Below are 25,902 nucleotides of genomic sequence, written 5' to 3' on the forward strand. Positions count from 1 at the left end.
CTACCCATATAGGCTTGCTGCCATTGCCATATGGCACATGGTCATGTGCCCTTCTGAAAATTCCATCAGATGGCTCTGATGCTCCCCGATCATATGGTTTTCAGATTTGCCTTTGGAAACATATACTCCGTCGCAATCAGCAAGAAAGAAAAATGCTCGATAAATAGCCTAAAGTCTTTTTGGATTACAGACTAGCCTCCACCAACGAATCAGTCATGGAAGACGGATAGGGCGCAGGGATACTCTTCGGAAATCCGATTATGGCGCTGGCCCAACCTCTCGGAAAAATTACAACCACATTGCAGACGGAGATACTATCTATTTCATTGGTAGCAGGAGATAGTTTTCAATAAAAATAATCGGGTTGCACCATTCGAATCTGCTCCGACAACCAGGCAGCGTTATCAGCACTAAACGGCAACGGCATATCAAGACAGTTGGTGTGAATTTGCCACCATTTGCTCCTGAAAACCGACTGAACAAAACATTCTTGGTGTGGATACCAGGACTCTCGAACATCGCTAGTGATGAGGAAGGTGACAGACTGACCCCCAGAGCCAGCTTTCAGCATCGGGCCATTCACTCTCGAGTCTACTCTGAATGATGAAATTTCAAGGATTCACGCAACCCAATGGAGAAAATTTTACTTTTGCCGACAGGGGGAAAATTTTGTGAAAAAAGCACGGGTTCACTAGAGCGGCATTTTTCTTGTCCCTTAAAAAGTGGGAAAACCCCAGTAGGGCTCTTAACGGGACATTATTCCTTAAACTACCACACTTGATTAAATTATTTCTGTTAACAGTGATGCTTTTCGATACATAACAGTGCTAAGCCTGCCTGTGCTATGCTTTTCAAAATCTGGAAGTGCAACTATTTTAACCATAACAAGTTGAACCTGTTCCGCGACAATGCTATAGAAAAGTAGCATATTGAAAGTGATCGCTACTGTCACTTAAAACTACCAAGCAGGGTTACAATATCAAATGAAGAACTTCGTCCGCGTACGGGCCGAATACCCGTAAACGGATTGATCTCGGAAGGTGAAGTAGTACAGAATATCTCACGTTTTAAGAAAATGCAATAATTCCACTTTCAGGATGGTTAACGAATGGGTCCAAATCTGCTTGGCGCAAAGGGTTGAAAAAGAGTATAAGTTTCCGCATTTGTGAAACCAGGGCTTGCACTTAAAAGACTACCCAATAAACAACTATCAAAATTATACGAGACTGGAAACTCAAACAATAAGCTCATCGGTCGGAGATAGCGATCGACTAAGAGTTCATACTACAAAATGGCTGACAAATAAAAATTATAAAACCAAACTGAACTATAGCTGGCCACTGCCCCCTAGGAAAACATCTCCAAAGGATGAGGGGATCTACACTGAAAATCCAACATCTAGTCTCTGTAATCAAGGGAACGTGACAACGTTCCACATAATATTAAGCTGCCCCGCGTTCATGTGGTTGAAGTAGATCACCCGAAAAATAGTAAACCATAAGAAAGGTCTCGGCCATTCACAACACCCTCTACAATATCTCCTTAGCTTAGCGAGTAGGGATAATAGGTAAAGTATTTCTAATGCACTCGAGAGCAGTACATTTCTTTTATATATATAACGCGTATCCTTCCGATACAATGTTTGCCAAAAAGGATGAAGAAAAATAATCAGGCCTAACGGGAAGGATAACAAAGGGAGTGGCTCCCCGGACCCGGAGCTTTCTCGGTGGCCCGGGATAAAGACTAATAACCCTGTGTAGAAATTTTGCTAAAATAGAGGTCCTGTTACTACTTTACGAAAACTTCACAAAAGCAATGTAAAAGGGGATTAATTGGTCCGCTCGAAATAGAAGAGTTGAGGACACAGGGTGTATTGCCAAGGAGTACAACAATTGTTCGCATAAAAGCCACATTGCTACCAGCGCCAAATGTACAGAATTGAGATAGATGTTAATTGGAACAAAAAAGTTAAGTTAATACTTAATATTACCTCAAGTTTGAAATGTCGCTCAGAATTTGCATTCCCAGACCAATTCCGAAGAGAATCCTTGGGAGTCTCTGCAATAATGTATGGATCACAAGTTGCACTGGTGGGGTATATAAGGGATAGCATAAGGTAGCTTGTGTTAGCTATGACAGCCGATAGAATATTGCCCCCAAGAAGATTGGCTCAGTTTTGGAGCTGTCAGTCAGTATCGACTGCCAGATAATTTTATTCTAGCTGATGAGAACCTGTAAGAAACCTGCAAAGTCAAAGTGAGCAGATCGTCGCAAACGTTAGTATGGCGAAGCAACGGAAACGCTTAAAGGGACTTTGCTCAGATGCGGTGCAGCTCTAGAGAGTTGCGAAGGGAAGCCGTACTAGGAATTACGTGAACTCATTTTATCAAATTATTGCTTCCTTGTCTTGAGAGATAATAGTAGTATCCGCAGTAATCAGAGGAAAGTAGGATATGGGAAAGCAACCCTAAATAGGCCTTCAAGTTCGCGATAAAGACAAGACCGGGAATGCTCACTGAGCGATGCAGAGTATCTCTTGGAATGATGGGAGTGGTACAAGTTTATGCTGCTACCCAAACCGTCCATTTACTGTTCCATACATATTCTAACCACAATGGAGGAAGTGGGAAACGGGCGACGTCTGTTTGTATAGTTGATGACCTGAAACCTTTTCAGACTATGTTGATTTCCAGAGGGAGATTTCATCATTGAAACCATAAAATTGATTAACTGCATCCTCATTGCATCCAATTCGCCCAATTGAAAGTAAGTCGGGCGGTTTCAAGAGAAACTGATATTCCCAGTTATTTCGCGCCTTTGTCGGTGGGCTCAAGGAATATATTATATAGGAATATATTTTTTGTGGAACATCATGTGACTACAAAACATTTGAAAGTGAAAAAATCGTGTTTTACTCATGTGTATTGTGTTGTATACTTGAGAGTTGTTCAGGCCTGTAGAGAGGTGGCGAGACGAATGTCAGGAATAGAGACACACGACGAAATAGCTAAAGGGAAAATAAAGCGGCCCGCATAATTTGCACCCTGACCTCTGTATTTTTCTCTACAGCCCTGGAAATAATAATTTTCATTCAGAAGAAAAAGTATTCTACATTTTAAAACTTTCTCTTGAAACCATGTTTCTCGAGACGGGCGAGTCGGAAGCCCCTTCAGTTTCAGTTAAAATGTTAACTGTAGTTTCAAAATAAGATTTCCTAATCACGCCCTCTTGACTTTTAGATATATTTCAGATATAAATCAGGGTATTCGCGATCGTAGAGAAATTGCAGGAGGAACATCTTCAAAGATATGTACATGTAATTCGCGCTGGTGAAAACTCACTCGCCAAGTTTGTTCTAAACGTGGAAGTCAATGGGAAAAGGCCAAAAGACCGTTCGAAATAACGCTGGCTTGCTACGCCAGATAGTGAACCTCTCGACCCCAACCAAATCAGGCATATGACCGAGCACATTTCCTGCACACAATGTGGTGTTAACTGTTAAGAATAACTAGTCCCTTGAGAATGCATTGGTCTGTAAAAATCAGCATTGCTGGAAAGGAATATTAAATACGGTACCATTGAGAAACGACCTCTGAATGAGTACAAGTCTGTAGCAATCAATGTCACAACATCATCAATATCAAAGGAGGAGAAGTTCAAGGAAGGGTATATGAATCCAGCACAAACGATTCTAGGATGTTCCTTTTTCCATAAACTTTAACTTGATTCTCGTAAAACAAAGAAAGTCATAACGAGGCTCCGTATATATCGTAGTTTTTTGTTACAAAGTTAAAAATTAATACGACCTCATGTCGACAAAACTTACAACCACACGAAATTGTCTGTATTAGCCTCTATTTTGATGATAAATAATAAATTCCTAAACAAACCCAAGGAACCCGAAACAGGAAGAAAAAAATTAACCTCATTTTAAGTCATCTATGCTCAAATTCATTGGGCAAGATAGAGGATTGGCAAATCTCAAAATCGACTATTCTTGTTAACTCCCTTAAAAAACATAGTGTCCATAAAAGGTGGTCTAACTCGACATGATCTCCACGGAAAAGGGTAGCAACTTGATAAATTTACCTACAACAAACAACACTTAGTTTCAATATATATCATAGTTTTTGGTCTAAAGAAGATTTCAGCGAAATGAGACTCAATCAGATGTGAGACATGCATCTCATAACTTCAATAAGTTGGCCGTTACTAACAAAAGACAAAATTCAACATTGGTCAACTGACATAAAATGCAACCGCAAATCCAAGCAACATGTAATATATCATTTCTCTAAGAAAAGGTGATCATGCAACAGAATACTAACAAATCACAACCTATCTCTTTAGTCAATAAAGTTTTTGGTATACTTTCATAGAGGTACATCGACATTTAGAAATTTTCACAGTAATTTTCATTGTATTTTGTCTTCTTTTCCTCCTCATAAATGTATGTAAATAGTCTCCAGAAATACGATTCTAATATACTCTCAAAAATGTAAATACGTTGTAAAAAAATCTATCAGATGAAATTTTGTCATTTATCAATGATGTTTGTAAATAGAGTAATACGCAAATGAGATGTTAATATAGCAACTGTTTGTATTAATCAAGTTAGAGATGCATTATCGTGCTATTCTGGAAGCTGCTGCAATAATAACAATAAAAAGGATTAAGCAAACGTGTGAACTCCTAACGAATCTTCTGTCATAAATTGGTTAGAAATTGAGTGTCCGCGTTTATTCAATGAACTTCGCAAAGCTGTCCAGACTAAAACAAAACTCATAATTAGCACTGCTTTCGCTTACCTTGCACCCATCTCCATCATATCTACCGAATGGTTCGGTGACTGCATATTATGTTGCGGTGTGTTTGGATAACTAGCGTTTCCCGAGTTTTCCGAGTAGCCAGGTGTGTGTGCCTTGATTATGCTTTTCACGTAGCCATTAGTTGTTCGTTGTTCACCTGTGGTTCATGTGAGAAAAATTATTATTCGATTGCCAGGCATAATTTCTATTGCCGCTTTCATTACTTAAAAACTCACCTCCTGGTGGAGAATAAAAGACTCCGAATGCGTCATCTTTCGGTATATTCGGGTACAAATATCGAAGATATGATAAATCATTTATCCGATCTGCCAAAGCCCGAACGTTCAAATCTTTTGCCGTCCACGGTTGCAACATAAACACCTCATTCGTATCGCCTGCTCTTACCCATGCAATTGTAATGCCACCTGAAACGTTGATTTATTGGTACGGTATTTATCAAGTTGCGATAAGAAGTTATAATGGCTTACCCAATTCACTGTCAGAAAATCGTAGCAAAAACGTTCCGTCTTGACACTGTCTCAGCTGCTCTATTGTCTTTTCCTTATTGATGAAACCAACAATACGATCGGCTTGCCATGGACCAACCAGATGGTCTTTGGTCATTTTCATAATTGCGAAGAACCAATCCCAAAAGGTGAACGTACGGCCCGGAAGAGGCTCTTTGCAAAATTGTCCCCATTTCACGTAATTCTTTGTATCGTCTGATTTATATTCATTTCTGAAGATTTTTTCACCTGAAATTTACAATAAGAATTATTAAAATGTACCTCGACTAACATGAAAATTATCAACAACTTACATAAAAATCTTTTGTTATCTTCGGTAAGTGCACGTTTGGTTTGCGAGTAAAATTTCGTATTCAATGCTGACGCCAATTCTAGCCATGATACGTACTCCGGCACCTGGAAAGGTTCGCGCGTAATCTCTGCAAATGCATTGTCCCATGTGATAGTTGCCCATGACTGTGGTTCTTGGTTGCCATGCACGATGACTACGACTGGTAAAGATAGTGTCCATGCCTACAGTCGACCAGAATCCAAGACTTATTTCTAAACCAAGTCAATTTACTTTTCTATTCACTTACTCGGATTCTGTAATCTCCATACGATGTCGTTGTGTAAAATAGAAGCGAAAACTTCTCGTCCATTACGCTCTCGGTTCCCTTCTTCTCGGCACGTTTGATTTTCTTCAACTGCATATTTCTAGAAGAAAAATATATTCCAGACCAAATCTTCCTAAGAATCAAATACTCACCTAAAACTCGCTGTAAAATGTCTCGATTGAGGCTGGAACTCCATACTGCTACTATTGTTCGTTATTTCACCTGACGAATGAGGAGGACAATCGTTCATGGGACGCTGAGAAAAGTATCTCTGTGCTTGAGCCTCTGGAAGTAAGAAAATATCAAAGCTAGCTCTGGTCACGCCAACCATTTGTCACTTACCTGACAGAATCAAGCATTCTACCTGCGGATTCGCTGCGCTTACTCCTAATTGCTGGCCGATGAGCCAACGAACCGTGGAAGCAAATCTAAATGAACGGCAATCAACAAATTTTAAATAAATTTCTGGAAAGTGTTTAATTCTTTCTTACCTTGTGTTGGTTTTCATAACTTGAGGCGGTTGCTTTTCCACAATAAACGATGAAATTATCAAACTTTCCTGAAGATGCATTACTTGTCGGACAAATCCCTCAAGTATCGTCTTACTGTCTCCAATGTACTGCTCCCAATAGCTGAGCATCTTTGTTATGACACCACGTGCTGCAGTTATGATTTCTAGCAGGCCTTCTATCCAATCTTGTATCTCATCAAGATTATCTTTGTAAGGCTGACCATTTCCACCTAATGCTTGCGACCTTTGCCAATTTTTCAGTTCATTTATTACTGCAACCTGTACGGTTTCGTAATGCGTCATGAAACTTCGCAAGTCAGCCAATAGTGCATCTTTCTGTCTAATCATTTCCAAATATTCGTTATTTAGAATAATTTTCACTCGTTCTTCGAATTCCGGGGTACTATTTGGGCTGCCCATTTGTAATGCCCTGAATTCACCGGTTCTAGTATGGAACTGTTCGCAGAGCACTTTCACAGTCTTCTCCTTTGTCACCATGTTCGTGAGATATTGAGTTAGGGTCAATCTAATTTGAGTTGTTAATTCGTGAGGAGGCTGGTGGTTTCCATTAGGGGGGCATGTTCGCATCATTTGCAACTCCTGGAGAATTCCATTTCGCAGGTGACGATAATAGTCTTCCGGTGGGTACTGATCAATTGTGTCAATTATGTTGGTTGATCCCGGAAAATTTCTTTGAAATTCTGCTTTTAAGCCCTGTACAAAATTCTTAGCTATTTGTTGAAATAACGGTTCGTCGTTGGTAAGATCCCCTTGCGCCCTATTATTATATCTAAATTTTGATAATTGTTTAAGTTACAAATCACAATCTTGAACGGAATTCTCTACATGCTGCCCTTACAAAGAAAACGAGAAAGCAATTATTCTATGGCATTAATGAAACAGTACCAGTAAGGAACAGTCGAGAAAAGTCCGTTCTAGTCAATATCGAAAACCCTACATACAGTATCGTAGTTTCAATCCACTTCGCACAGAAATATCGCAGTTCATATTGACATTTTCTTTGGTAGTAATCCTGCATAACCTGTTTGAACTCCGGCCGCTGTTCGATCTTCTCCCACAAACTCATTTTTCCGACTTAAATTGCACCTAAGAAAAAATTAAAAATAATTCAAACTTGATGATAGTACAAGTAGTTTCAAATATATCCAAAGTATTCACTTTATCCAGCGTTCGCGAATATTAGAGCATCAAGTAAATATAACCGACGACGAGCCAAAACTGAAAGGAAAACGTGCTGTTCGCTTAATTTCCAGTTTACTTAGGAAATTTATATAAAAAGAACTGCTCGCTTATCTTTATCGCAAAAATACTTATAAATGCAGACAAGTATCAGTTATATCTTTGTTATGATTGACAAAAATATTTATCAATAAATATTGATACTTGGAAGCCGGGGGTTTCGGGAAACACAGACAGTAAAAACTGAATTAATCAGTTTCCATAAGTAAATTCTGGTAAAATTAACGGATCGAAATCAATTTGCCTACAATGTTGCTGTATCCAGACGATAATTCTGCACATTATAAATTATTGGCGATAAGAACATAATTCAAACACAATAGTGACAAACGTACTTCCATGAACTTATAAGAAGTTTAATATTTTCTAGAAATAGAAATATCGATAGGCGTCCCTTTCTGTGGCAACTTGTGTTTCAAGAAATTAATCAGAACAAAGTTTTAAATAGAATCCATTTCTAGAAAATCAAATTACGAAGCAAATGGCACTATATAGTTGAAGGTCCTCAAACGCTTATATCAGGAATTAATCTAATCTGCCAAATATATCGTACTGGTTGGAGTAGCACTCTCCTCCCCGACACTGATGTATTTTGGCGGGAAAATTAATAATTGAAAACTGCTTGTCGGGACACCTGTTTAACACCTTGGACATTCCGACGTAAGGGAAACAAGTCGGGAAACCGAAGCTGGACACTTCAGATAAAAGATAAAAGGTTTTGTGTTTCCCTATGTGAGGAACTTTGAGTGCGAGGCAGTTGCACTTGCAGAGTAATTTAAAATTGAAGTGCATACCATTTTTCAGCAGCCAATCACACCATTGATTTGCTCTGAGAAGTACTCTATCCATTATAGTCAATTCCATACGCTTCACGCTAGGAGTTTAACATTATTAGCAGATGTGGAAGAAGTTCACCTAAAACAGGTACAAACAAGTCGGGATTCAAGTATGAAAGGTTTTGGATATTTCTTTTATAAAAAACATTTGGTGGACATTTGTCCCATTAGAACCTAGCAAAACCTTAAACAAGTCTCACCTAATAGAGGCAAAGGGTTGGGAAGAAGTAGCTTCTTCATATATGGGACTTTAACATTTCACCCGAATGTCATGGCATGGCTTAAGATGTAAAAAAAACCGCGCGATATGGATAACTTTGAACTGCTATAACTTTGAAAACTAATAGCAGGATTCTCCTGAAACTTTGCAGTATTGTGCGCGGTACTGTCTTCTATGTTGCTGCAATTTGGTAAACCTGCTTGTGAAAGTGCTAATCGAGATGATACCCTACACGGATACATTAGGCGAAAAAAATTTGTATAACCACCCCCCCCCCCTGGATTACGCGCCTACCTTTTGGCAGAAAACTAAGGCAGTGTTCATACCTAAACATGAGAAAGGTGACTATTCAAATCCAAATCCATCCAACGTCAGACAAATTAGCTTATCACTTTTGCTGAAAAGTCTCGAAATACCGGTTCGGCGCGGTGAAATCTCGGATGCCTTAGCAAAAGAAGGTTTAATTTCCTCCATGTCCACGACTGGAACCAACAATTAGAGTGTCAGGAGCATTGGCTCCCTACTATTAAAAATTGAGAACAAACTTCCCATAATGACAGGCGACAGAATCTCTACTAGACACACCAAACTTTTCTTGTCAGAACTAAACGAACGTGCTGCAAAGTGTATCCTGTCAAATGCAGGAAAACTTGCAGAAATATTGTTGGCATTTTGACAGGCCAAACTTCACTACCTGGATTCATGTTCAAGAGAGGGATTCTCCTAAAAAATTTTTATTATTTGCTATGAGGTTTCGATCGCAGGGCAGAGGCGATCTGATCAGACGCTGCCTCAGCGCCTCTACCCTGCAGAGCAGCGCGACCGAAAGCGGCAACTGGTGGCATTTGGCTCGTTTATATTCAATTCAGAACCCGCCAAGGGTATGAATTACAACGACCGACATCGCATTTGTTAGAACCTACGACTGGTTTGAGCTAATAAAAATTGCGTAAAATGGACCACTGGCTTCTGAGCGCTCATAGGTTTTGCCAGCTAACCCCCCCTTACACACCTGCTGCAGAAACTATCTTTATTCGGACCATTAAACTCATAACAGATCATACATATCATGGACAGCCAGCGGTGGGCTCGAAAGTGAACCTGCTCGCACATTGGTCAAGACCAACCTAATCAGTCTTACTAATTTTATCGAGATATCGAATTCTCTCATGGCAAGGGTTTTTTCCTGACTCAGGAAGAGAATCTCATCTATACCTGATCATCCGGAAATGAAGTCTCTTTATATGGTTGTTATTCACTCCTTGATGGGGTATAGCGCGTCAAGCACAACGATGCGCCATTGTACTCAATCCACTAAAATCCGCTTCAAAGCTTTCCATGACTTCCCGCGACACCCGGACTCCTCTTCTACAATTCTGCGCCAAGTGCTCTTGGAGAGACCGACTCGTCGGCCATCTGGAGAAAGTGCGTCCCACTGCATAACGTAGCTAGCAATGTAACTGTCACCCTTCCTTAATGTGTGATCTATTCAGTGCCACTTCCGTCTTCCCACCATATCGTCAACGAGTAACTGGCCCGTGCGTCCAAGATCATTGTTCGAAATAGTATAAAGCAAGCGTACTCCGATGATACATCGTAGAAAAGTATGCGCGAATGCTTGGAGCTTTCGAATAACAGAAGGGGTCACTTTCCCCCTACTGCACAGAACAGTCTCAAATTGATCTCGTTGAGAAGACTGCATTTCCAAATTTTCTTCGATGATCTGCAAATTAATGCAGCCAGCCAGATCTTATGACGCCTCTTCAGGAAGTGTCACAACCCTCTCACCATTATCGTTAAGCTCGTCAAGGCTGTGGTTCCCCATCACGTGTCCGAGCCCACTTTTTCATTCAGAACTCATCACCCATGAACTGCATGTCATCGAAAGTCTCCGTTGGTGCACAGCGCTGAACAATTGTGATGTTAATTAACCTGGGCCGAAACCTTGAAATCAGAAGTCTATCAGAATCTAGTTCCCAGGTGGAGAGAGCACACCTCGCGGTAGCCGTAAAAAAAACCGGTACCGGATTTATATCTGCTACAAAAGTAGTCGTTTATCCATTCGTAAATAATTCCAATTCATAATAATCCTTGATATTTGTATTTTTAAACTTCAACGTCGCCGTTCATATGAGTTCGCTTTATATGATGAGGACGTCATACACGTCTGCCATAAATTCACATGAAATACCTAATTTTGACCTTCTATAACTTTACTAATAATAGTTGCATTTTGGCGAATAAATCTGGTGTGACAGACAAAACCTTAAAAACAGGAAAAATGGTACTTAATATGCTCAACTTATGCCTGGAGGCGTTGTGGCTCCTAATTCTATCAATTGTGCTTTTCCTATACCCATATATTAAAATAAGTTTATTATCATATTAACCAGATTTAACGAAAAAGATTGTAATATCGAAACAAGCCGAAAACCAAAAGTATGACACTTCACGTATCAAAAGGTTTTATTGAATCTTTATGTAAGAGTATTTATCTACACAATGGTTGCATTTAATTCGATGTGATACTGACATTTTGTCAGTTAGGAAGTAGTAATTTGAAGCGAAAGAGGAGATTTTGACCTACTAGAACTGTGTTAACAATAATAGGATTTCCACCTGACCTTCTAATATAATACTTCATATTAAAACCTATATAATTGCTGCGAATCTAGAATAAAACTTAAGGAGGGTGCGCCGTCAAATTTCAAAATATATATTATTAACTTAATTTGAACAAATACCGTAACGGAGAATATTCCAGAGCTCAGCCATCATTGTTTCCAGATTTTTCGGTTGGGTATTTCCTGAGAACGAATACTTAAAGTGCCACCACTTTTGGAACCCCGCACTTCTCCCGTTTGCAATTAATGTCAAAACTGAAAGTGCTAATCGATACCGTTCCTTTGATACCTCACATGGAAATTTTCAATGAAAAAAATATGTACTCCCCTTTTGTGAGTACGGGGGTCCCCTTAAGTTCAATTTCTATCCATGCGCTGATAACATGCATGGCAATTCACAGTTTAAACCTTTCTGCCTAATTTCGTGCCAAGAAATGCACCATGCTTTTCAAACCAAAGAAATCGGTTAGTTTTGGGAGAGATTCTATATCGTGAGAAAATCGACAAACGTACGTCTAAATAATGAAAGTAAAAGACATTAGAGTTAAACAAGTCGGGAAACCGGAAGCTCAACGCTTCAGGTATGAAAGGTTTTGTGTTTTTCCTTTATAAAGAGATTTGAGTGTGCATTTGTCTCATTAGTATGAATTTGCAGAGAAGCGACAGTTTTGACCTAGTATAACTTTATTAGTAATAGTGTGATTTTCACCAAATTTGACAGGACCATGCTCTATGCTGTAGCCTATATTGCTGCAAAATTTTGTGATTCTAGAGTGAACTTAAGGGGGGTTTTCCTGTCAATTACTAAAAACTATAGTAATGTACTATTATTAACTTTGTTTTAACAGGTATCGGTATGGAGGGTATTTCGGAGCCTAGGCACCATATTTCTTGAACCGAGGAGAAAGACGTCACCAGGAGCTAGATCCGCCGACTTTGGCCATTGATATTCTTCGGTGTCGGTGAATCAACATCCTATCCATGGCCATGAAAATTTACAAAAAAAATTCTAATCTGCTTGGGACTTTCAGAGTTTCTCCTTGGAAATGTCGACTCGTTTTTCCTTTTGCTCCTCGGTTCACATTTTCGGTACCCAACGTGCTTAGCCCTTCCTCATGCTCAATTCGTTCACAAGGATTCTTTGAACGCCGCCATATGAAGTGTGTATTTCTTCGCCTTTGGTTCACACGCTGTAATATAGCAACCGATCAGGTCGTTTAAGGAAGGAGCTCCTAGAACATGATCGGAAATTGTCATTAAACAAAATAACATAACAACTGGCCCCGAAAATTCCTCCTTCAATGCGATCGAAATAAATGACACTCTTTTGATTCTACCAAAAGCAGAGCGAATCTTTATTTCCATCCTATATTCCATTTTTTTCACGATGCTCCGTTTTGTAAAAACCCCTTTATTGTTGTTAATGGCTAAAAAAAATGAGGGGGCCCCTTCGAGCATAAATATAACGCAAGATAAGAATAAATTGGCGTATTGAATAATGTTTCCAATTCGTATGTGCAAAAGATTACCGCGAAGCGAAGGCAACATATCTCCACAATTAGGACTTATGGTTATCGCATTTCGTTTTATAAAAACATTCGAATATCTAAGCAATCAATGAAACATAGAAGTGTTGATTTCGATAAAATAAAACACAAATCGAACTCTATTGCCGCTTGTGGCCAATAACGAGATTCACTATCGCACTTGATAATTTTATAAGCAAAAGTGTTTATTTAGAGTCCGCATATGCCAGTATTTCGGATGCCAAATACTTCCTTACTTAGTGCTTCTAGCAAGTTTGATTGAGTCATGGCTTCCGAAATGCTAATATTTGCATATTGCAAATAAACACTTTTCCCCAAACAAGTCGGAGCCCCCGAAGCTTGACGCTTCGAGTATGAAGGTTTTGTGTTCATCTTGGACGCTTGACGCTTTTCCATTCGTACATAGCTAAAAATTTTAAATATTCCTTGATATATCCAACTCCGCCGTTCATATGAGTTCACTTTATGATGATGACGTCATACACGTCTTAGACTGCGATAAATTCACGTTTCACCCACTATCAGTTTAGTACTAATCATAATGGTTTCATTAAATCCCAAATGGTAAGCCAATTCAATCTGATTTATCACAGAACTCTGCCAAAAACAATGCAAAACTCATTTAAAAAAGGATGGCAAGGCCACTCCCGTCTGAATGGCCAATCAAGATCTATGCATCTCTGAAACGGCTTGCAAAATTTTTGTAATTTCATTTTGCACGCCATCCGCGACTCAAAAATTGTCAAACTTCTGAATATTTATCTTTTGAATGTATATATTCTCCTCAGCAGCGTTTCCGAGAACCACCAGAAAGTTTGTTTTTTTTCCAAGAGAAATCCAGCGAAAAAAATCATGGTCCTAAAGAGGGCTCTGAAGACCGCTTTCACACAAGTCCAATCTGAGAAGCATTCCATTGCTGAGCCAATGCCACTAACAGGAGCCTCCAAAATAGAAGAGAAGAGTATTTTCTATAAGAAACTGAAATTAATCCAGGAGAAGTGTCGGAAGGTTGACATTGTGATCATGATAGATTACCTGAATGCCAACGTAGACTCAAAAGCAGATTAATTGATTATCCGAAATACTTAAAACTTGCTTTTTTCTTGGACACTGATGAAAAGAACAGGTAGTTTCCGAAATATCGGTATTTGCAATCATAATAAATACCACAAGCGAATATAAACAAATCGGCAAACCGGAAGCTGAACCCTTCAGGTACGAAAGGTTTTGTGTATTTCTTAGTACGTAGCACGTAATATAGCCATATATTATGTGAGAGTATCCACTTTCGGGTGATATTGACATCCGTAGTTTTCAATTTTCAAAGAAGCAACAAATTTGAAGTATTATAACTTTGTTAGTAACTTGGTAAGATCAAGCTCTATATTATAGCCTATATCACTGCAAAATTTCATGGTACTAGGATGAACTTAAGGGGGGTTTCTAACCAATTACAAAAAAATGTAGTAATATACTATTATTGACTTTATTTAAACAGATATCGGCATGGAAGGTATTTCGGAGCCCAGGCACCATATAGTGGCAGCTTCCTGATTTTTTTCAGATTTTTCGGCTTGGTAATTTCTGAGAATGGCCCCCTTAAAGAATTGATTATTTTCAACCCCCCACGCTCCCCACCCTTCGAAAAGTACTAATCGAGACCTTTAATTTGATACCCCACATGGCTATATTTGATGAAAAAAAATTGTACACCCCCCTTTTGCATGTATGGGGACCGCCCTTAAATTCAACGTAAAAGGATGTAATTCACTGTATGCGTGAGCATTCACAGTTCCCACCTTTCTACCAAATTTGGTGTCAATCGCTATAACCGTCTCCGAGAAAAATGCGTGTGACGGACAGACAGACAGTAAACCGATTTTAATAAGGGTTTGTGTTTACACAAAACCTTAAAAAGGAAGTCTAATTTAATCTAAATAATTTAAACCTCGAATTTACACTTAGATAACTGAAGATGAAATTAATGGTAAATAGAGTCATTGATGGTTTTGACCGGCAAAAAAGTCTAACCAATCGAATGCAATGCAATCTGCCGACTACTATCTTCTTTAAATTAAAATAAAAGAAATCATCTCGGTCATCAATACCTTAAAGCGAAGTAAATTTCACCAGAACCGCTACTTATACTCACTTGAAAATCGACTACTTATTCTGGAAGCTGAAGGTGAGGAATATCGTTAAGGCCACATTACACCACTGAATTGCGTGCCGCTCCAGTCAGATTTTCAAGGAATTCGAAGGGAATAAGTGCATCTTTCAAGACTGTTCCCTATCAACTATACTAGGATATGATGTCTCAAAGAGAGGGCCTGAATTGAATTGTGTCGCGTTTTTTTTTTCTGCAAGTAACGGCTCTGAAATTTGTCAACTTTCGTTTTTCGTTTCGTGTATGATTGTTCTGGTTATTGCAAAAGGAGCGCTACACAAGGAAAGAACGAATTAACATTGTGAAAATTCATTGTAAAAAGGGTAAAGTCACAATGAAATAAATGGCCCACAAGGTTGGTCTAAATATCGAAGTCGACGGTAACCAACCAAAAGGCCGGCAGACTTGATACGCTGGATGGGAATTTGACAACCTCGCGGCTGCATCTAGATCAGGCCTTTGATAGAACAAAACAGGACAACCGATCCCGACGAGCAACCTCGCTTGTGAACGAGGCAAAGGATAAAGAAAAAATCACAATACGAATCCTTCTGTCACCACTGATTGACGCTTGCAGATAATGTACAAAATCTAACTTCCTTTGGACCGATATCGAACTCGAGAGTATTTGAGGCCTAGATGTCATACACAAGTATCACCCTGTGTAAAATACTGTAAACTTATCCACATTATCATTGCCTACTACGTAATATTTTCTCTAAAATACTGTAAATTCATATGTACAGGCCTACTAAGTATAGGTAAAATTTGTATAAAATAGGAATTATGAATTGAAAATATATAGTTCGTTAGAACTATCAAACATAATCACAACGTGTTTTATTCTGTGGAGTCCAGGCAATTGCTGCTCCCAAAGCGGGTTAGTCTGGAGTTTGGCATTTAGCTGCTCCGACTATCCATAAACTCATTGCATTTAAAAGAAAAGTAAGTTAAAGAGGAACTATCAAGTGGACTGGCAACATCACATAAGGTGGCAACATCACACCCTGATTTTTTTCACATTTTGTGGCTGGATACTTTCTGAAAACGGCTTCTTGGTTTAAATGAACACTTCCTAATTCCCTTTACAACCGATGTCAAAACTAAGACCTGCTTAAAAATCTATCACAAAATTTCGTGAAAATAGGTATAACGGTTTCTGGGTGTGTCATACACAGACAATGAACTGACATTAATAAAGTTTTGTTTTCCACAGAACCATAAAAACCAAATGGGGCCATTATTCATCATTCATTTAGTATTTAAATGGAAGCTGGAAAGTAGATGTAGCAAAGGACAGAATTTTAGAACCGTGAAACGGTTCCAAAATTCTTGCAGATATCATGCAATTAGTTTGGTTAGGAATTAGCCCTTTGACATTGAAAGTTCTGTTGAGTTATATACAAATCTAACTTAAGGAAACGAATCAAATGAACACTTTTTCAGGTTACTAAAGATTGACATTGAGAAATCATAAACCCTGCTCATTGTATATCTGTAAACGTTCCAGGAATTTTCTCAAAGCGGCACAACAAGGGCAGTTCATCTAATATCGGCAAAAAATCAAATCACAGAAGATATTTGAGATGTTTAACTTTATATATTTAATCTAAAGAGATAAAAACCAAAACTTGTTTCGACTGTTGAATGACCCAAATATAGAAGCTACGACTTGTGTTCCAGGTACAGATTTTATGTGTATGATTCCATCTAGAGGACTATAAAATTCTCCACATGAAATTAATGACATTTATGGTCGGTTTAAAAGAAATTCTCTAAACAAAAAGGAAAAAGAGGAAAAGTGGATACACTTTTTTCTCCAAATTCGTCAAAGGGGATTAGAAAAAAACGAAGCGAAAGTTATTGAAATTTTTTTTTTAGTTAACTATTCAGTGGTCAAAGGGTAGTATAGGTCCCAGGACGAAAGGTGGATTGGTACCCACGATGGAGCATAAAACCTGGGAAACGCCTGCTGAACCAACACCAACAGCTCTACTACCAAACCCTACCTCCACCTTCACGTGGTGACCGCTGGGAGCTCTTTCTTAACGAAAAGCTGCAGACGGAGAAGAATGAAAGCGAGTCTCCCGCGCCTAAAAACGAGATAAATTGTACCAGCTGGTCCTCCAGGTTGGGGGTTGGGTAGGAACGTGCGCTCCCTGTACAGAGATGAAGTTGATAAGCAGCTAGCCGATACCCTGCCCCAATATAGGGCTGATGTAACAGCGTTACAGGAGATGCGTTGGATAGGGATCGGTTTCCTGGAGAAGAGCCGCTACACCATATATTATAGCGGTCATCCAGTAAACCATGTGCTCGGAGTAGGTTTTTTAGTCAGCCAAAAAATGAAACCTGCTGTTATCGGCTTTGAAAACATAAGCGAACGGCTATACACTCTACGTTTGCGAGGCAAGTTTAGAAATATAAGCCTCATTAACGTTCACGCTCCTACAAAGTCGAAGTCTGTCCCAGATATGATATCAAAATCATACTTGGGGATTTTAACAAAAGTAAAGTAGGGAAGGAGCCCGTATTCAGGCGATACGTTGGCCCCCATAACTTATATGAAAATACAAATGATAACGGACTGCGCATTATTCAATTAGCAGGGTCACACGAAATTGTTGTTGGAAGTATCTGGTTTGCGCGGAAAGCGGTCCACAAACATACGTGGGCCTCTCCAGACGGGACCACTTTCAACCAAATTGACCACGTGTTGATCGAACGCCACCACCTCTCAGCCTTGATGAATGTCAGAACATATAGGGGGGCCAATATAGACTCGGATCACCATCTCGTTGGCAAGGTGCTCCAAGCTCGAGTAACAATACCACCTAGAATCCCCTCTGACAATCAGGTGAGAGTGAACACTGAAGCCATCCACAACACAGCCCTCCGCGACACCTATAAGAGGGAAATGGATGCCACAATAACCGCAGTCAACAGAGGACCTGGAGAGGAAGCATCAACAAATGATCTCACAATCACCTGTAGAACGTTATCATGGATACAACCACAAGCATACTTGGCCCCAGCCGCAAAAGGAGTCTGAACGGCTAGTTTGACGATGAATGTAAGCTAGCAACGGAACGGAAGAATGCCGCATACCGAGTAATGTTGCATTCTCAAAGAACGCGGGCACGCGCGGAAACTTATCACGAACTCCGTCGAGCGGAGAAGCGAGTAAGGTTTGTGAACTAGAAAAGTACAAGGAGCAACCGCATCAGGCGCGGAAGTTTTACCAACAAGTCAGCGGGATGAAGCCTTATACACCTCGGTGCTCATCCTGCCGACACAAAGAGGGAAATCTGATTTCCGACAGAATGGGCATATTGGAGCGATGGACTGAGTAATTTGATGAGCTACTGAACAACCAGAACATCGGCGAATTGGAGGTCCCGCCAACTGAAGACGACGGACAAATACTGCTACCACCAAGTTTAGGAGAAACAGTCCGTGCAATTCATCGGCTAAAAAATCATAAGTCGCCAGGAGCCGATGGAATTACACCCGAATTGATTAAATATGGAGGCGACCAGTTACACCAAGTGGTTCATCAACTTGTGCTCAAGGTATGGGACGGCGAATCAATGCCTGACGCTTGGCAACGAGGCATTATCTGTCTCATACATAAAAAGGGAGATATCACACAGTGCAGCAATTATAGAGGTATCACGTTGCTGAGTACCATCTATAAGATATTCTCCGCTATCTTGCTAGGCCGGATAGCCCCATATGCCCAGAACATCATTGGCCCATACCAAAGGGGCTTCACTCCAGGCAAATCAGATCAGATTTTCTCACTGCGGCAAACGATGGAAAAACTGTTGGAATATGGACAACAGTTGCACCATCTATTCATCGACTTTAAAGCCGCCTATGATAGCATAGCCAAGGTAAAACTGTACACGGCCATGAGAGAATTCGGTATCCCGACGAAATTAATAAGACTGACTAGGCTGACTCTGATCAATGTGCGAGGCCAGATAAAATCAGCAGGATCACTCTCAAGACCATTCGACATCAACAATGGTCTACGACAAGGGGATGTCCCATCATGCGTCCTCTTTAACCTGGCCCTCGAGAAAGTGATCCGTGATGCTGATGTAAATGCAAGAGGTACGACCCTCTTTAAGTCCACCCAACTACTGGCCTATGCTGACGACATCGACATCATGGGTAGAACCCGAGACGTACAAACTGCCTTCATCCAGATCGAGCAGGCGGCGCGAGATCTTGAGCTGCACATCAATGAAGGCAAGACAAAATATATGATGGCAACGTCAGCACCGAATCAACCAACAACATCAAACCGCACTGGTCAAACAGGAAGAATAAGGATAGGAGAATACAACTGTGAGACCGTTGACAATTTCTCCTATCTAGGGTCGAAAATCACAACCGATAACAACTACGATGATGAAATCCGCGCAAGGTTATTGTCAGCCAACAGAGCCTGCAAAACCTGTTCCGCTCGTAACGTCTCACTATAGGGTCAAAGCTTTTACTATACAAGACTATGATCTTGCCAGTCCTCATGTATTCCTCGGAAACTTGGGTTCTTAGCAAGAAAAATTGGGAAGTCTTGGCCGCGTTCGAGAGAAGAATCCTCTGAAGAATTCTTGGCCCCCTACATGAGGATGGACTTTTCCGTAACCTACACAATGACGAAATCTATGAGCGATACAATGACCGTCCGCGATAAAATCCGCCTCAATAGGTCACGGTTGGCGGGTCACTTAGTCCGTATGGATGAGGATGATCCCACCCGGAAAGTCTATAAGGGCAATATCTATGGTAGAAAAAGAAGACGTGGCAGACCCTGCCTGAGATGGAGCGATGGCGTAGGCCAGGACGCCAGACAGCGTTTAGGGATATCGAATTGGTGGACCTCGGTGCAAAACCGGGATGTCTGTAGTTCCTTATTAAAGCAGGTCTAGACCAGATACCGGTTGTTGCGCCGTTGATGATGATGATTCGAATGTTATAATACACATTGTATAACATATACCGACCGAAACAACGATAGCTTGATACGCTAGATGGCGATTTGAGAGTCTCACGACTCCATTCAAATCAGGCCTATGGACAGGGAAAATGACACAGTCGATATGAAGACAAGTCCATTCCGCTTCCGAACGAAGGAAGAAGTTGCTACTGAATTGATTGTAAAAAAGTCCAACTTACATGCACATTAGGAGTCCAGTTCTGTACTCAAATGCACTAAAAAAATCCTCTTCGCTTAAGGATAGTTTCTTCAAGTAATTGACTCTATAAGGCCTCCGCACCCCTCGTCTTTGTAACCAATGTTAACACTAATATTGGCTTGGAAAATTACTAATCGAGACCTTTCATTTAATACCCCACCGAGTCACATTCGATGAAAAAAAATTTGCACTCACGTTTTAGGTATATAGGGACTCCCTCTTCAGTCCAACGTGCAGCAATGTAATGCACCACATGTGTGGGGGGTTGTCGTTTCTGAGAAAAGTGCGTGTGACAGAACGACAAACAGCGAATAATACGGTTTTGTTTCCAACAAAAACTTAACAAGTTGGAATGCCGGAAGTTCGCGGGGGTATAATGGTTTTGTGTTCATCTTAAGTGAGAAATTTCTACACACATTTTTCTATCCGTATATAGCAGGAAATTCAACATATTCCCTCATATTTTTCCAAATTACAAAACATGCGTACATTTACATCCTAAGCAAACAAATTGCCTATTACCGAATACTGTATATATACATGCACGTATATAAATTGATAGTACCCATATTTCCGAACCTTGATCAAATTGTACGTTATATTATCCGCATTGGTGCCCAATTTTGTACGTCTGAGATGGACATAAGGGGGTTGCCGAGTCAATTTCTCAAACGTGGAAATATACTATTATTGACTTTATAGGTGCACATATCGGAATCGGATGTATTTTAAGGCCTAGATTTCATAGAGATGCACCACTGTGATTTTTTTTCAGATTTTTCAGTTGGATAAGTTCTGAGAACGAGACCTGTTACACTTTTTGATGGTCATATTTTGAGCCCTCACTCCCCTAGGTTTCACCCCAAATATGAGACCAGTTCGAAAAGTACTAATTGAGCCCTTTCATTTGATAAAAAAAAATTGTTTCACACAAAACCTTAAAACAATCATCACTCTGTTAAATGATACATGAAAATATTTTACTGGTCATTGGGAATGGGAGTAATCCATTTCTGGCTTTTGTATTGCAATCACCAAATTATTAAGCCAAAAGCAAAGCATTCTACACCATCGTCTTCGAGCCCGCTACAGTACAATCCAGTGGAAATATTTTAAAACAAGATGCAATAGATTCATTACCGCCAACTTCTATCATCTTTATTTGCATTCAGTGTAGACGTATATATAACCCCTGCTTTGATTCCTCCCACGCTCCTCCTTCCCCAGAGACTTTTTCGATTCGCTGAAATCAGCGACACTTGAAGGATGTGTAATCCCTGGAGACGTATGCATATAGGTAGACTCGTCTGATCCTTGCGCTTTCAAAACCCCCAGATCCCCATGGATGGGCTGGTGATCAATGAAGAGGGACCCCAAAAAGTGTAGACTTTCCTAACTTTTCAGAGAACCCAAGAGGAAGTTTGGTCAAGATATCAAGAATAAATCTCCGGTCCCCCAAATATAATATTGACACTACAGACTAACTGGAGACAAGCGCGACAAAATACAAACATTGCCACCATGGTGCAACCAAAATCTATTCACTCTCGGGAAACTGACTAAGGAAGTTTTCAACTCCTTCCACTGGCACAAAACCAGCAACCATTCAAAGACTGCCTCCAAAGGTACCAAATCCGCCATCAGCCCTGCCTGGAAGCGATCCTCCTTGGATTACTGCCAAAACATCGAAAGCTTCAGTGAATCTCTGAGATTCAGATCCTGACCAAGGAAAATAAAAGCCCACACTTCCTTAAAAAGTCGGAAGATACCTTGACGGGATATACTGGTGAGACCCTGGAATCACCAGTTCAGACGAACATCTCCGCCAAAGAGGAAGACAAAAGCTGAAGTTTATGCAGCTCCGAGGATAAAATCAGTTGGACTATAAACAGCTCCACATATAAATCTCCAGCGGAACAGTAATAAAGGAATTTGCAGCGACTTAAAAATATATTCAAAGTCTTTCCTGCTCGGCGTAAGAGGCGACTAAAAGGGATAGACATTTGTGAGCTAGCAACCTGAAACGTCAACAACGCCTCGGATAGGGACTGACATCACGGCAGCGACTTTTAGTTGTCGAAAACGGATTATGATGCTAGCAAAACCCGATCACGAGAGCTCTTCGGCCAGACGCTGGCAAATGAATACAGGAATATGGCGGTTAACAAGGCACAATAGCTTGTATTCGACAATGCCGCCAAACTTAGCACACCCTATAATTTACCAGGGTTGTGTGTCAGATGCTACTAGGGTTATGCTACGGACTTCAAATAAACAATTTTTTTGGAGACTTCAAAGGGAGCTCTGGTTATAGAGTTGGAAGCAGCTATCTTTCGTGAACGTTACGCATTGACGGTGGAGACTTGATCTGATTGGATTCTGCTCCCCTGCCCCTTCTTTATGAGTCACGGTCTTAGGGAGTTTATGACTAGAACAGCCCACCACTGCGATAATTATTTTACTACCAAGAAAGATTCTTTAAGAACAAACAAAAGGTCTTATATTTGCTTTCATAAACTTGCATTCATGTTGCAATGGTGGGGAATACTTTTCAACGGCCCAAAGTTGCTTTTAAGCAACTGCCAACACCTAACGGCCCGATAACTCCAGCAGTCTGAAATCTTCAAAAGTCCTCAATTTGGATCTAATCACAACAATCGGGAAAAGTTACTTCGGAAGCGGGGCCGAAACCCCACACGAGAATCTCACGAAACTTCGTGTTGGATGGGATGAAACGAGTGCGCGGAATTTAGAATATATCTGGGATCATGAATTCATTTGTATCGCCACCAAATAATCAAGCAGTTCAGGACTATTAAAAGCGTTGGGCAGCTGTCACGCCGCACGCCATGTTACGTCAAGAATGCTTGCCTAGCTGAGAATAGAAGCAAAAGTTCGAAGACCTGTTGCTTGTGCATCACCAACAAATTCGACATCTGGAAACGTCGACACCCACATTAGGAAACGCAATGCGCAGAAGATGCGTTAGCAGAACCATCAGTCCCCCGCCATCACAATTTCGTTTCAGAAAAGTGATCAAATGCGATTGGCAAATCGATGACCGGAAAAGCATTTTCAGGAGCGGACTGTGACTTTATGAAAGGATCACTGATGACACTTCACGTCATGGGAGGATGTTTTTCACTTGACTTCCATCAGAAATTTTGAGTTTCAAGGCGAATGCAACCTTGAAGACGACAAACCCCACATTTCAGTCAAATTCGGAAATGATTCAGTGGAAATCACTTAACAACTGCTTCTGTGTAGGCTAAGCACTATTTTTCCCATCATTTGACGTGAAAAGACGAGATCCAACGACTTTGCATATATTATCTGCAGCTTGAACCGAATTGTCCGGGCCCCGAGCAACTCGAATGGCGCTAGCCGCTCGCTGGTTGCAAGATGTAAATAAATTAGCAATAAATATGCATGAGATCGCTGACAGTTTCTCGAGAAATGCCCACGTTCCGCGAAATCGATTTTCTCGTCTTTGCAACAGTTCGACACAGTGGACTTGGACGCAAAAGTATAGAAATTCGATTGAAAAGGAAAATTCCTGGTGATCGCTTATCACCTGCGTTTTCAGAACGCGGCGATATCAGCGGTTTCGAGCGAATAGCGCAGTCTCTGGACAAAGAAATCGCAAATTATCTTAAGCTGTTCGCTCCCAAAAAATAGAACGTAGTTAGCCGCAGCCGCTCGGGGCCGGGTTCCCAGGGTTACACTGCGTGAACGCAGGATTCGCCTTAAGCCCGGAGATCAGACTACAGGAGGTGGCCTGCCCGCAGTAACCACCCGATTCGCTTATCAGTCACCTCCCCTGCTGTATCCAACAAGCGCAGCGAGAAAGTCGTGACCCGTCCGCGACTGGAGTGCCAACCCGTCCTGCAACTAGGGCAAAAGAAAAACAACCGTCCGCGAGCGAGAACTGCACACACCGAGCCAAAGGCACCCGAATGCGCGTTCCGGCCGTCCCCAGTGCTATCACACTCGACTTCTAGAATTTGCGTGCACCACTCGAGCAGGCGTTGAGGCCGGAGCAGCAGAGCGAAATACTTGAACTTGAAATCCAAAATGTCCGAATCCTATTACGCTTCAACACATCTCGAAGATGACATTCGCCACCAGCGGCATTTTAGCACGCGTCTCCGCTCGCGCCCAGCTACGCCCGGCCAATATTGCACAAAGCAAAGAAAGCGAACGTGAACAGCGCAGAACCCGAAAATCATCTGTGCGCCAATCCAGAGATCATTCTTGCCCGTCCATCAGCCAGCGGACGGCCCGTTCAGCGACGACACTAATCACGACTATCATTTTCACCATTACACTATTTACCTTCGAGTGGGTCTACTTGTTCGCTGGGTTAAACAACTGACAACTATTGTCCGTCTAAAATCAAAACACATGCAGGAAACTTGCCACTATAACAAATCAATAAACTTTTCCGAGCTACCGAGCACTAATATCGCGTCAAGAAGTTATTTTCCTCGACGGCCGCCATATTGGTTTCCGGTGGTGCCATATGCGACGATAGTGTGCGTCCGGAAAACACGAAAATCGGCTTTGGAAAACCTGCCTAACAATGGTTTTCTTTTACTTTTTCTCCGATCAGCGAGAATCATATAAAAAAATAACTAAACTCATGTCAATTTACCCATTTATTTCTTTCAACAATTCTCCGGCTTTATTCCATCAATGACGATTCTCATTCACCATCCATGTCACTTGATGCATTCCTCAAAAGGAGTTTTTCCGGGAATTCCATAGATTAGTCATAATGTGTGTTGAAGTTGGAGGACTGAAAAAGTTCACGTTGTTTTTATTAATAAGTTTAACAACCGTGAATTGGCTTTTCGTATTGAAAAATTATTAAGTCAACTTTAATATAAAGGGGAATTAGAGAAAAATGTTCAAGGTAGCAAACGTTTAAAAAAATATCCCACATCCTCCAAGATACCAGCTCCACTAAGATTCATGTTTCAAAGATGTTATGTAGACAAAACCTTTCTGTAATAAAATTGGCTTACTGTTTCTCTGCCACGCGGGCTTTTCTCAAAAAAGGCTACACCTATTGATACGAAATTTAATACATATAAGTATGTAGACTATAAAGTCTCAGGCATCGTCCTAGGTCTAGTTTAAAGGGGATCCCCACACATACAAAAGCTGTTGTAGAATTACATACAAAAGTGATATAAAATTTTCCAACTTTGACAGACGTCCCCTTAAAAATTTATGATGCTTCAAATGTGAAGTAATTTAATCTCAAAAATATAAAATTTTTTCCCCAACCCCACCCCTGGAGAAAGAGGGGATGAACACGGTATGTGAAACTCCTCGGAAAACTCGTGGTTGTCACTTCTTTTAAGAAGTTACGACGCCCCAGGAGGGGCCAATTTTCAAATCATTAACCCTTAACTGGAGTCGACGTTTTGCTCTCGGCATCAAACTTATCTTGCAGAAATACATGTACTGCCTGGGCATATAGATTTTGTGACATTTTGGTTTCAAATTAATGAAAAAAAAAACAAAAACAACATTTATAAATTCAAATTAAAAAAATATACGTAACTGATGTCGTGGGTCCACTTCAATCCCA

General features: G+C 40.6%; 1 protein-coding gene across 6 annotated transcripts in view; it reads right to left on the reverse strand.

Moving 5' to 3' along the window:
* LOC119652245 (signal transducer and transcription activator) overlaps positions 1–24,822 on the reverse strand; it is a 37,686-nt gene extending 12,864 nt beyond the window's left edge. For 2 of the 6 annotated variants that reach the window (XM_038056225.1, XM_038056221.1), the window contains exons 1-10: positions 24,639–24,821; positions 7,405–7,549; positions 6,423–7,232; positions 6,274–6,359; positions 6,084–6,216; positions 5,914–6,031; positions 5,629–5,848; positions 5,297–5,563; positions 5,033–5,233; positions 4,809–4,965 (exon numbers count right to left, since the gene is read on the reverse strand). In XM_038056225.1, the coding sequence (XP_037912153.1) occupies positions 4,809–4,965; positions 5,033–5,233; positions 5,297–5,563; positions 5,629–5,848; positions 5,914–6,031; positions 6,084–6,216; positions 6,274–6,359; positions 6,423–7,232; positions 7,405–7,529 (2,117 nt within the window). In that variant the 5' untranslated portion in view covers positions 7,530–7,549; positions 24,639–24,821. Of the gene's footprint in view, positions 1–4,371; positions 4,649–4,808; positions 4,966–5,032; positions 5,234–5,296; positions 5,564–5,628; positions 5,849–5,913; positions 6,032–6,083; positions 6,217–6,273; positions 6,360–6,422; positions 7,233–7,404; positions 7,550–7,621; positions 7,686–24,638 lie in introns of those variants that run through there. The other 4 variants (XM_038056226.1, XM_038056223.1, XM_038056224.1 and 1 more) reach the window with 4 other exon arrangements.
* Positions 24,823–25,902: the final 1,080 nt, after the last annotated feature.

This window comes from Hermetia illucens, chromosome 3, assembly GCF_905115235.1.
Source record: "Hermetia illucens chromosome 3, iHerIll2.2.curated.20191125, whole genome shotgun sequence".
Classification (NCBI taxonomy): domain Eukaryota; kingdom Metazoa; phylum Arthropoda; class Insecta; order Diptera; family Stratiomyidae; genus Hermetia; species Hermetia illucens.